The 12062-nt window shown below is 43.8% G+C and overlaps 1 protein-coding gene across 4 annotated transcripts in view; it reads right to left on the bottom strand.

Annotated features, from left to right (window-relative positions):
• Window positions 1–12062, bottom strand: part of pax5 (paired box 5) — a 238641-nt gene that overhangs the window by 132452 nt on the left and 94127 nt on the right. For all 4 annotated transcript variants that reach the window (XM_071408372.1, XM_071408371.1, XM_071408374.1 and 1 more), the window contains exon 4: window positions 12035–12062. This exon is cut by the window's right edge and continues 37 nt beyond it. In XM_071408372.1, the coding sequence (XP_071264473.1) occupies window positions 12035–12062 (28 nt within the window). The remainder of the gene's footprint in view (window positions 1–12034) is intronic.

Below are 12062 nucleotides of genomic sequence, written 5' to 3' on the forward strand. Positions count from 1 at the left end.
ACCATGGAGATGAAACTCTGTTCCTGGTTCAGTAACCATGGAGATGAAACTCTGTTCCTGGTTCAGTATCCACATAGAAGATGAAACTCTGTTCCTGGTTCAGTAACCATGGAGATGAAACACTGTTCCTAGTTCAGTAACCATGGAGATGAAACTCTGTTCCTGGTTCAGTATCCACATAGAGGATGAAACTCTATTCCTGGTTCAGTATCCACATAGAGGATGTAACTCAGTTCCTGGTTCAGTAACCATGGAGATGAAACTCTGTTCCTGGTTCAGTAACCATGGAGATGAAACTCTGTTCCTGGTTCAGTATCCACATAGAGGATGAAACTCTGTTCCTGGTTCAGTAACCATGGAGATGAAACTCTGTTCCTGGTTCAGTAACCATGGAGATGAAACTCTGTTCCTGGTTCAGTAACCATGGAGATGAAACTCTGTTCCTGGTTCAGTAACCATGGAGATGAAACTCTGTTCCTGGTTCAGTATCCACATAGAGGATGTAACTCTGTTCCTGGTTCAGTAACCATGGAGATTGAACTCTGTTCCTGGTTCAGTATCCACATAGAGGATGTAACTCTGTTCCTGGTTCAGTAACCATGGAGATGAAACTCTGTTCCTGGTTCAGTAACCATGGAGATTGAACTCTGTTCCTGGATCAGTATCCACATAGAGGATGAAACTCTGTTCCTGGTTCAGTAACCATGGAGATGAAACTCTGTTCCTGGTTCAGTAACCATGGAGATGAAACTCTGTTCCTGGTTCAGTAACCATGGAGATGAAACTCTGTTCCTGGTTCAGTAACCATGGACAGGATGAAACTCTGTTCCTGGTTCAGTAACCATGGAGATGACACTCTGTTCCTGGTTCAGTAACCATGGAGATGTAACTCTGTTCCTGGTTCAGTAACCATGGAGATGAAACTCTGTTCCTGGTTCAGTAACCATGGAGAGGATGAAACTCTGTTCCTGGTTCAGTAACCATGGATATGACACTCTGTTCCTGGTTCAGTAACCATGGAGATGAAACTCTGTTCCTGGTTCAGTATCCACATAGAGGATGAAACTCTGTTCCTGGTTCAGTAACCATGGAGATGAAACTCTGTTCCTGGTTCAGTAACCATGGAGATTAAACTCTGTTCCTGGTTCAGTAACCATGGACAGGATGAAACTCTGTTCCTGGTTCAGTAAGCATGGAGATGACACTCTGTTCCTGGTTCAGTAACCATGGAGATGTAACTCTGTTCCTGGTTCAGTAACCATGGAGATGAAACTCTGTTCCTGGTTCAGTAACCATGGAGAGGATGAAACTCTGTTCCTGGTTCAGTAACCATGGATATGACACTCTGTTCCTGGTTCAGTAACCATGGAGATGTAACTCTGTTCCTGGTTCAGTAACCATGGAGATTGAACTCTGTTTCTGGTTCAGTAACCATGGAGAGGATGAAACTCTGTTCCTGGTTCAGTAACCATGGATATGACACTCTGTTCCTGGTTCAGTAACCATGGAGATGTAACTCTGTTCCTGGTTCAGTAACCATGGAGATGAAACTCTGTTCCTGGTTCAGTAACCATGGAGATGTAACTCTGTTCCTGGTTCAGTAACCATGGAGATGAAACTCTGTTCCTGGTTCAGTAACCATGGAGATGAAACTCTGTTCCTGGTTCAGTAACCATGGAGATGAAACTCTGTTCCTGGTTCAGTATCCACATAGAGGATGAAACTCTGTTCCTGGTTCAGTAACCATGGAGATGAAACCCTGTTCCTGGTTCAGTAACCATGGAGATGAAACTCTGTTCCTGGTTCAGTAACCATGGAGATGAAACTCTGTTCCTGGTTCAGTAACCATGGAGATGAAACTCTGTTCCTGGTTCAGTAACCATGGAGATGAAACTCTGTTCCTGGTTCAGTAACCATGGAGATGAAACTCTGTTCCTGGTTCAGTAACCATGGAGATGAACTCTGTTCCTGGTTCAGTATCCACATAGAGGATGTAACTCTGTTCCTGGATCATTAACCATGGAGATTGAACTCTGTTCCTGGTTCAGTAACCATGGAGATGAAACTCTGTTCCTGGTTCAGTAACCATGGAGATGAAACTCTGTTCCTGGTTCAGTATCCACATAGAAGATGAAACTCTGTTCCTGGTTCAGTAACCATGGAGATGAAACTCTGTTCCTGGTTCAGTAACCATGGAGATTAAACTCTGTTCCTGGTTCAGTAACCATGGAGATGAAACTCTGTTCCTGGTTCAGTATCCACATAGAGGATGAAACTCTGTTCCTGGTTCAGTAACCATGGAGATTAAATTCTGTTCCTGGTTCAGTAACCATGGAGATGAAACTCTGTTCCTGGTTCAGTAACCATGGAGATGAAACTCTGTTCCTGGTTCAGTAACCATGGAGATTAAACTCTGTTCCTGGTTCAGTAACCATGGAGATGAAACTCTGTTCCTGGTTCAGTATCCACATAGAGGATGAAACTCTGTTCCTCTTTCAGTAACCATGGAGATGAAACTCTGTTCCTGGTTCAGTATCCACATAGAGGATGTAACTCAGTTCCTGGTTCAGTAACCATGGAGATGAAACTCTGTTCCTGGTTCAGTAACCACATAGAGGATGTAACTCTGTTCCTGGTTCAGTAACCATGGAGATGACACTCTGTTCCTGATTCAGTAACCATGGAGATGTAACTCTGTTCCTGGTTCAGTAACCATGGAGATGAAACTCTGTTCCTGGTTCAGTATCCACATAGAGGATGAAACTCTGTTCCTGGTTCAGTAACCATGGAGATTAAATTCTGGTCCTGGTTCAGTAACCATGGAGATGAAACTCTGTTCCTGGTTCTGTAACCATGGAGATGAAACTCTGTTCCTGGTTCAGTAACCATGGAGATTAAACTCTGTTCCTGGTTCAGTAACCATGGAGATGAAACTCTGTTCCTGGTTCAGTATCCACATAGAGGATGAAACTCTGTTCCTCTTTCAGTAACCATGGAGATGAAACTCTGTTCCTGGTTCAGTATGCACATAGAGGATGTAACTCAGTTCCTGGTTCAGTAACCATGGAGATGAAACTCTGTTCCTGGTTCAGTAACCACATAGAGGATGTAACTCTGTTCCTGGTTCAGTAACCATGGAGATGACACTCTGTTCCTGATTCAGTAACCATGGAGATGAAACTCTGTTCCTGGTTCAGTAACCATGGAGATGAAACTCTGTTCCTGGTTCAGTAACCATGGAGATGAAACTCTGTTCCTGGTTCAGTAACCATGGAGATGAAACTCTGTTCCTGGTTCAGTAACCATGGAGATGAAACTCTGTTCCTGGTTCAGTAACCATGGAGATTAAACTCTGTTCCTGGATCAGTATCCACATAGAGGATGAAACTCTGTTCCTGGTTCAGTAACCATGGAGATGAAACTCTGTTCCTGGTTCAGTAACCATGGAGATGAAACTCTGTTCCTGGTTCAGTATCCACATAGAAGATGAAACTCTGTTCCTGGTTCAGTAACCATGGAGATGAAACACTGTTCCTAGTTCAGTAACCATGGAGATGAAACTCTGTTCCTGGTTCAGTATCCACATAGAGGATGAAACTCTATTCCTGGTTCAGTATCCACATAGAGGATGTAACTCAGTTCCTGGTTCAGTAACCATGGAGATGAAACTCTGTTCCTGGTTCAGTAACCATGGAGATGAAACTCTGTTCCTGGTTCAGTATCCACATAGAGGATGAAACTCTGTTCCTGGTTCAGTAACCATGGAGATGAAACTCTGTTCCTGGTTCAGTAACCATGGAGATGAAACTCTGTTCCTGGTTCAGTAACCATGGAGATGAAACTCTGTTCCTGGTTCAGTAACCATGGAGATGAAACTCTGTTCCTGGTTCAGTATCCACATAGAGGATGTAACTCTGTTCCTGGTTCAGTAACCATGGAGATTGAACTCTGTTCCTGGTTCAGTATCCACATAGAGGATGTAACTCTGTTCCTGGATCATTAACCATGGAGATTGAACTCTGTTCCTGGTTCAGTAACCATGGAGATGAAACTCTGTTCCTGGTTCAGTAACCATGGAGATGAAACTCTGTTCCTGGTTCAGTATCCACATAGAAGATGAAACTCTGTTCCTGGTTCAGTAACCATGGAGATGAAACTCTGTTCCTGGTTCAGTAACCATGGAGATTAAACTCTGTTCCTGGTTCAGTAACCATGGAGATGAAACTCTGTTCCTGGTTCAGTATCCACATAGAGGATGAAACTCTGTTCCTGGTTCAGTAACCATGGAGATTAAATTCTGTTCCTGGTTCAGTAACCATGGAGATGAAACTCTGTTCCTGGTTCAGTAACCATGGAGATGAAACTCTGTTCCTGGTTCAGTAACCATGGAGATTAAACTCTGTTCCTGGTTCAGTAACCATGGAGATGAAACTCTGTTCCTGGTTCAGTATCCACATAGAGGATGAAACTCTGTTCCTCTTTCAGTAACCATGGAGATGAAACTCTGTTCCTGGTTCAGTATCCACATAGAGGATGTAACTCAGTTCCTGGTTCAGTAACCATGGAGATTAAACTCTGTTCCTGGTTCAGTAACCACATAGAGGATGTAACTCTGTTCCTGGTTCAGTAACCATGGAGATGACGCTCTGTTCCTGATTCAGTAACCATGGAGATGTAACTCTGTTCCTGGTTCAGTAACCATGGAGATGAAACTCTGTTCCTGGTTCAGTATCCACATAGAGGATGAAACTCTGTTCCTGGTTCAGTAACCATGGAGATTAAATTCTGGTCCTGGTTCAGTAACCATGGAGATGAAACTCTGTTCCTGGTTCTGTAACCATGGAGATGAAACTCTGTTCCTGGTTCAGTAACCATGGAGATTAAACTCTGTTCCTGGTTCAGTAACCATGGAGATGAAACTCTGTTCCTGGTTCAGTATCCACATAGAGGATGAAACTCTGTTCCTCTTTCAGTAACCATGGAGATGAAACTCTGTTCCTGGTTCAGTATGCACATAGAGGATGTAACTCAGTTCCTGGTTCAGTAACCATGGAGATGAAACTCTGTTCCTGGTTCAGTAACCACATAGAGGATGTAACTCTGTTCCTGGTTCAGTAACCATGGAGATGACACTCTGTTCCTGATTCAGTAACCATGGAGATGAAACTCTGTTCCTGGTTCAGTAACCATGGAGATGAAACTCTGTTCCTGGTTCAGTAACCATGGAGATGAAACTCTGTTCCTGGTTCAGTAACCATGGAGATGAAACTCTGTTCCTGGTTCAGTAACCATGGAGATGAAACTCTGTTCCTGGTTCAGTAACCATGGAGATTAAACTCTGTTCCTGGATCAGTATCCACATAGAGGATGAAACTCTGTTCCTGGTTCAGTAACCATGGAGATGAAACTCTGTTCCTGGTTCAGTAACCATGGAGATGAAACTCTGTTCCTGGTTCAGTATCCACATAGAAGATGAAACTCTGTTCCTGGTTCAGTAACCATGGAGATGAAACACTGTTCCTAGTTCAGTAACCATGGAGATGAAACTCTGTTCCTGGTTCAGTATCCACATAGAGGATGAAACTCTATTCCTGGTTCAGTATCCACATAGAGGATGTAACTCAGTTCCTGGTTCAGTAACCATGGAGATGAAACTCTGTTCCTGGTTCAGTAACCATGGAGATGAAACTCTGTTCCTGGTTCAGTATCCACATAGAGGATGAAACTCTGTTCCTGGTTCAGTAACCATGGAGATGAAACTCTGTTCCTGGTTCAGTAACCATGGAGATGAAACTCTGTTCCTGGTTCAGTAACCATGGAGATGAAACTCTGTTCCTGGTTCAGTAACCATGGAGATGAAACTCTGTTCCTGGTTCAGTAACCACATAGAGGATGTAACTCTGTTCCTGGTTCAGTAACCATGGAGATTCCACATAGAGGATGTAACTCTGTTCCTGGTTCAGTAACCATGGAGATGAAACTCTGTTCCTGGTTCAGTAACCATGGAGATTGTACTCTGTTCCTGGATCAGTATCCACATAGAGGATGAAACTCTGTTCCTGGTTCAGTAACCATGGAGATGAAACTCTGTTCCTGGTTCAGTAACCATGGAGATTAAACTCTGTTCCTGGTTCAGTAACCATGGAGATGAAACTCTGTTCCTGGTTCAGTAACCATGGACAGGATGAAACTCTGTTCCTGGTTCAGTAACTGGTTCAGTAACCATGGATATGACACTCTGTTCCTGGTTCAGTAACCATGGAGATGTAACTCTGTTCCTGGTTCAGTAACCATGGAGATGAAACTCTGTTCCTGGTTCAGTATCCACATAGAGGATGAAACTCTGTTCCTGGTTCAGTAACCATGGAGATGAAACTCTGTTCCTGGTTCAGTAACCATGGAGATTAAACTCTGTTCCTGGTTCAGTAACCATGGACAGGATGAAACTCTGTTCCTGGTTCAGTAAGCATGGAGATGACACTCTGTTCCTGGTTCAGTAACCATGGAGATGTAACTCTGTTCCTGGTTCAGTAACCATGGAGATGAAACTCTGTTCCTGGTTCAGTAACCATGGAGAGGATGAAACTCTGTTCCTGGTTCAGTAACCATGGATATGACACTCTGTTCCTGGTTCAGTAACCATGGAGATGTAACTCTGTTCCTGGTTCAGTAACCATGGAGATTGAACTCTGTTCCTGGTTCAGTAACCATGGAGATTGAACTCTGTTCCTGGTTCAGTAACCATGGAGATGAAACTCTGTTCCTGGTTCAGTATCCACATAGAAGATGAAACTCTGTTCCTGGTTCAGTAACCATGGAGATGAAACTCTGTTCCTGGTTCAGTAACCATGGAGATTAAACTCTGTTCCTGGTTCAGTAACCATGGAGATGAAACTCTGTTCCTGGTTCAGTATCCACATAGAGGATGAAACTCTGTTCCTGGTTCAGTAACCATGGAGATTAAATTCTGTTCCTGGTTCAGTAACCATGGAGATGAAACTCTGTTCCTGGTTCAGTAACCATGGAGATGAAACTCTGTTCCTGGTTCAGTAACCATGGAGATTAAACTCTGTTCCTGGTTCAGTAACCATGGAGATGAAACTCTGTTCCTGGTTCAGTATCCACATAGAGGATGAAACTCTGTTCCTCTTTCAGTAACCATGGAGATGAAACTCTGTTCCTGGTTCAGTATCCACATAGAGGATGTAACTCAGTTCCTGGTTCAGTAACCATGGAGATGAAACTCTGTTCCTGGTTCAGTAACCACATAGAGGATGTAACTCTGTTCCTGGTTCAGTAACCATGGAGATGACACTCTGTTCCTGATTCAGTAACCATGGAGATGTAACTCTGTTCCTGGTTCAGTAACCATGGAGATGAAACTCTGTTCCTGGTTCAGTATCCACATAGAGGATGAAACTCTGTTCCTGGTTCAGTAACCATGGAGATTAAAATCTGTTCCTGGTTCAGTAACCATGGAGATGAAACTCTGTTCCTGGTTCAGTAACCATGGAGATGAAACTCTGTTCCTGGTTCAGTAACCATGGAGATTAAACTCTGTTCCTGGTTCAGTAACCATGGAGATGAAACTCTGTTCCTGGTTCAGTATCCACATAGAGGATGAAACTCTGTTCCTCTTTCAGTAACCATGGAGATGAAACTCTGTTCCTGGTTCAGTATCCACATAGAGGATGTAACTCAGTTCCTGGTTCAGTAACCATGGAGATGAAACTCTGTTCCTGGTTCAGTAACCACATTGAGGATGTAACTCTGTTCCTGGTTCAGTAACCATGGAGATGACACTCTGTTCCTGATTCAGTAACCATGGAGATGAAACTCTGTTCCTGGTTCAGTAACCATGGAGATGAAACTCTGTTCCTGGTTCAGTAACCATGGAGATGAAACTCTGTTCCTGGTTCAGTAACCATGGAGATGAAACTCTGTTCCTGGTTCAGTAACCATGGAGATTAAACTCTGTTCCTGGTTCAGTAACCATGGAGATTAAACTCTGTTCCTGGATCAGTATCCACATAGAGGATGAAACTCTGTTCCTGGTTCAGTAACCATGGAGATGAAACTCTGTTCCTGGTTCAGTAACCATGGAGATGAAACTCTGTTCCTGGTTCAGTATCCACATAGAAGATGAAACTCTGTTCCTGGTTCAGTAACCATGGAGATGAAACACTGTTCCTAGTTCAGTAACCATGGAGATGAAACTCTGTTCCTGGTTCAGTATCCACATAGAGGATGAAACTCTATTCCTGGTTCAGTATCCACATAGAGGATGTAACTCAGTTCCTGGTTCAGTAACCATGGAGATGAAACTCTGTTCCTGGTTCAGTAACCATGGAGATGAAACTCTGTTCCTGGTTCAGTATCCACATAGAGGATGAAACTCTGTTCCTGGTTCAGTAACCATGGAGATGAAACTCTGTTCCTGGTTCAGTAACCATGGAGATGAAACTCTGTTCCTGGTTCAGTAACCATGGAGATGAAACTCTGTTCCTGGTTCAGTAACCATGGAGATGAAACTCTGTTCCTGGTTCAGTAACCACATAGAGGATGTAACTCTGTTCCTGGTTCAGTAACCATGGAGATGTAACTCTGTTCCTGGTTCAGTATCCACATAGAGGATGTAACTCTGTTCCTGGTTCAGTAACCATGGAGATGAAACTCTGTTCCTGGTTCAGTAACCATGGAGATTGTACTCTGTTCCTGGATCAGTATCCACATAGAGGATGAAACTCTGTTCCTGGTTCAGTAACCATGGAGATGAAACTCTGTTCCTGGTTCAGTAACCATGGAGATGAAACTCTGTTCCTGGTTCAGTAACCATGGAGATGAAACTCTGTTCCTGGTTCAGTATCCACATAGAGGATGAAACTCTGTTCCTGGTTCAGTAACCATGGAGATTAAATTCTGTTCCTGGTTCAGTAACCATGGAGATGAAACTCTGTTCCTGGTTTAGTAACCATGGAGATGAAACTCTGTTCCTGGTTCAGTAACCATGGAGATTAAACTCTGTTCCTGGTTCAGTAACCATGGAGATGAAACTCTGTTCCTGGTTCAGTATCCACATAGAGGATGAAACTCTGTTCCTCTTTCAGTAACCATGGAGATGAAACTCTGTTCCTGGTTCAGTATCCACATAGAGGATGTAACTCAGTTCCTGGTTCAGTAACCATGGAGATGAAACTCTGTTCCTGGTTCAGTAACCACATAGAGGATGTAACTCTGTTCCTGGTTCAGTAACCATGGAGATGACACTCTGTTCCTGATTCAGTAACCATGGAGATGTAACTCTGTTCCTGGTTCAGTAACCATGGAGATGAAACTCTGTTCCTGGTTCAGTATCCACATAGAGGATGAAACTCTGTTCCTGGTTCAGTAACCATGGAGATTAAATTCTGTTCCTGGTTCAGTAACCATGGAGATGAAACTCTGTTCCTGGTTCAGTAACCATGGAGATGAAACTCTGTTCCTGGTTCAGTAACCATGGAGATTAAACTCTGTTCCTGGTTCAGTAACCATGGAGATGAAACTCTGTTCCTGGTTCAGTATCCACATAGAGGATGAAACTCTGTTCCTCTTTCAGTAACCATGGAGATGAAACTCTGTTCCTGGTTCAGTATCCACATAGAGGATGTAACTCAGTTCCTGGTTCAGTAACCATGGAGATGAAACTCTGTTCCTGGTTCAGTAACCACATAGAGGATGTAACTCTGTTCCTGGTTCAGTAACCATGGAGATGACACTCTGTTCCTGATTCAGTAACCATGGAGATGAAACTCTGTTCCTGGTTCAGTAACCATGGAGATGAAACTCTGTTCCTGGTTCAGTAACCATGGAGATGAAACTCTGTTCCTGGTTCAGTAACCATGGAGATGAAACTCTGTTCCTGGTTCAGTAACCATGGAGATTAAACTCTGTTCCTGGTTCAGTAACCATGGAGATTAAACTCTGTTCCTGGATCAGTATCCACATAGAGGATGAAACTCTGTTCCTGGTTCAGTAACCATGGAGATGAAACTCTGTTCCTGGTTCAGTAACCATGGAGATGAAACTCTGTTCCTGGTTCAGTAACCATGGAGATGAAACTCTGTTCCTGGTTCAGTATCCACATAGAAGATGAAACTCTGTTCCTGGTTCAGTAACCATGGAGATGAAACACTGTTCCTAGTTCAGTAACCATGGAGATGAAACTCTGTTCCTGGTTCAGTATCCACATAGAGGATGAAACTCTATTCCTGGTTCAGTATCCACATAGAGGATGTAACTCAGTTCCTGGTTCAGTAACCATGGAGATGAAACTCTGTTCCTGGTTCAGTAACCATGGAGATGAAACTCTGTTCCTGGTTCAGTATCCACATAGAGGATGAAACTCTGTTCCTGGTTCAGTAACCATGGAGATGAAACTCTGTTCCTGGTTCAGTAACCATGGAGATGAAACTCTGTTCCTGGTTCAGTAACCATGGAGATGAAACTCTGTTCCTGGTTCAGTAACCATGGAGATGAAACTCTGTTCCTGGTTCAGTATCCACATAGAGGATGTAACTCTGTTCCTGGTTCAGTAACCATGGAGATTGAACTCTGTTCCTGGTTCAGTATCCACATAGAGGATGTAACTCTGTTCCTGGTTCAGTAACCATGGAGATGAAACTCTGTTCCTGGTTCAGTAACCATGGAGATTGTACTCTGTTCCTGGATCAGTATCCACATAGAGGATGAAACTCTGTTCCTGGTTCAGTAACCATGGAGATGAAACTCTGTTCCTGGTTCAGTAACCATGGAGATTAAACTCTGTTCCTGGTTCAGTAACCATGGAGATGAAACTCTGTTCCTGGTTCAGTAACCATGGACAGGATGAAACTCTGTTCCTGGTTCAGTAACCATGGAGATGACATTCTGTTCCTGGTTCAGTAACCTTGGAGATGTAACTCTGTTCCTGGTTCAGTAACCATGGAGATGTAACTCTGTTCCTGGTTCAGTAACCATGGAGATGAAACTCTGTTCCTGGTTCAGTAACCATGGATATGACACTCTGTTCCTGGTTCAGTAACCATGGAGATGTAACTCTGTTCCTGGTTCAGTAACCATGGAGATGAAACTCTGTTCCTGGTTCAGTATCCACATAGAGGATGAAACTCTGTTCCTGGTTCAGTAACCATGGAGATGAAACTCTGTTCCTGGTTCAGTAACCATGGAGATTAAACTCTGTTCCTGGTTCAGTAACCATGGACAGGATGAAACTCTGTTCCTGGTTCAGTAAGCATGGAGATGACACTCTGTTCCTGGTTCAGTAACCATGGAGATGTAACTCTGTTCCTGGTTCAGTAACCATGGAGATGAAACTCTGTTCCTGGTTCAGTAACCATGGAGAGGATGAAACTCTGTTTCTGGTTCAGTAACCATGGATATGACACTCTGTTCCTGGTTCAGTAACCATGGAGATGTAACTCTGTTCCTGGTTCAGTAACCATGGAGATTGAACTCTGTTCCTGGTTCAGTAACCATGGAGATTGAACTCTGTTCCTGGTTCAGTAACCATGGAGATGAAACTCTGTTCCTGGTTCAGTAACCACGGAAATGTATTGAATCTCTTTACTTCCTGTTGATTTATCACTTCAATTATCACAGTTTCTCTCGCATTTTATTCTCCAAATCCAAATGTTCAATTTTCCGAGTTAGTGAGAGAGGTGAAGGGAGAGGGAGGGAGGTGGAGGGAGGTGGAGGGGGGAGGGAGGGAGGGAGAGAGAGTTAGTGAGAGAGGTGGAGCGGGGAAGGAAGAGGAGGGGGAGGGAGGAAGGGGGAGAGAGGAGGAAGAAGGGGGAGGAGGGGAGGAGGAGGAAGGGGGAGGAGGGGAGGAGGAGGAAGGGAGGGAGGGCGGAATGGGGAGAGAGAGAAAGAGGAAGAGAGAGTGGAAGGGGGGAGAGACAGAGTGGGGGGGGGGGGGCTTGTAAGGGTGACATAGGGTTATCATGACCAACTCTTTAGGTGGTTATTAGCAGCTATAAAGGCTGACTTAGTGACTTACCGAGGTTATGAGCAGAGAGAGGTCCCGA

The sequence above is a fragment of the Salvelinus alpinus genome, chromosome 6, assembly GCF_045679555.1.
Source record: "Salvelinus alpinus chromosome 6, SLU_Salpinus.1, whole genome shotgun sequence".
Classification (NCBI taxonomy): Eukaryota; Metazoa; Chordata; class Actinopteri; order Salmoniformes; family Salmonidae; genus Salvelinus; species Salvelinus alpinus.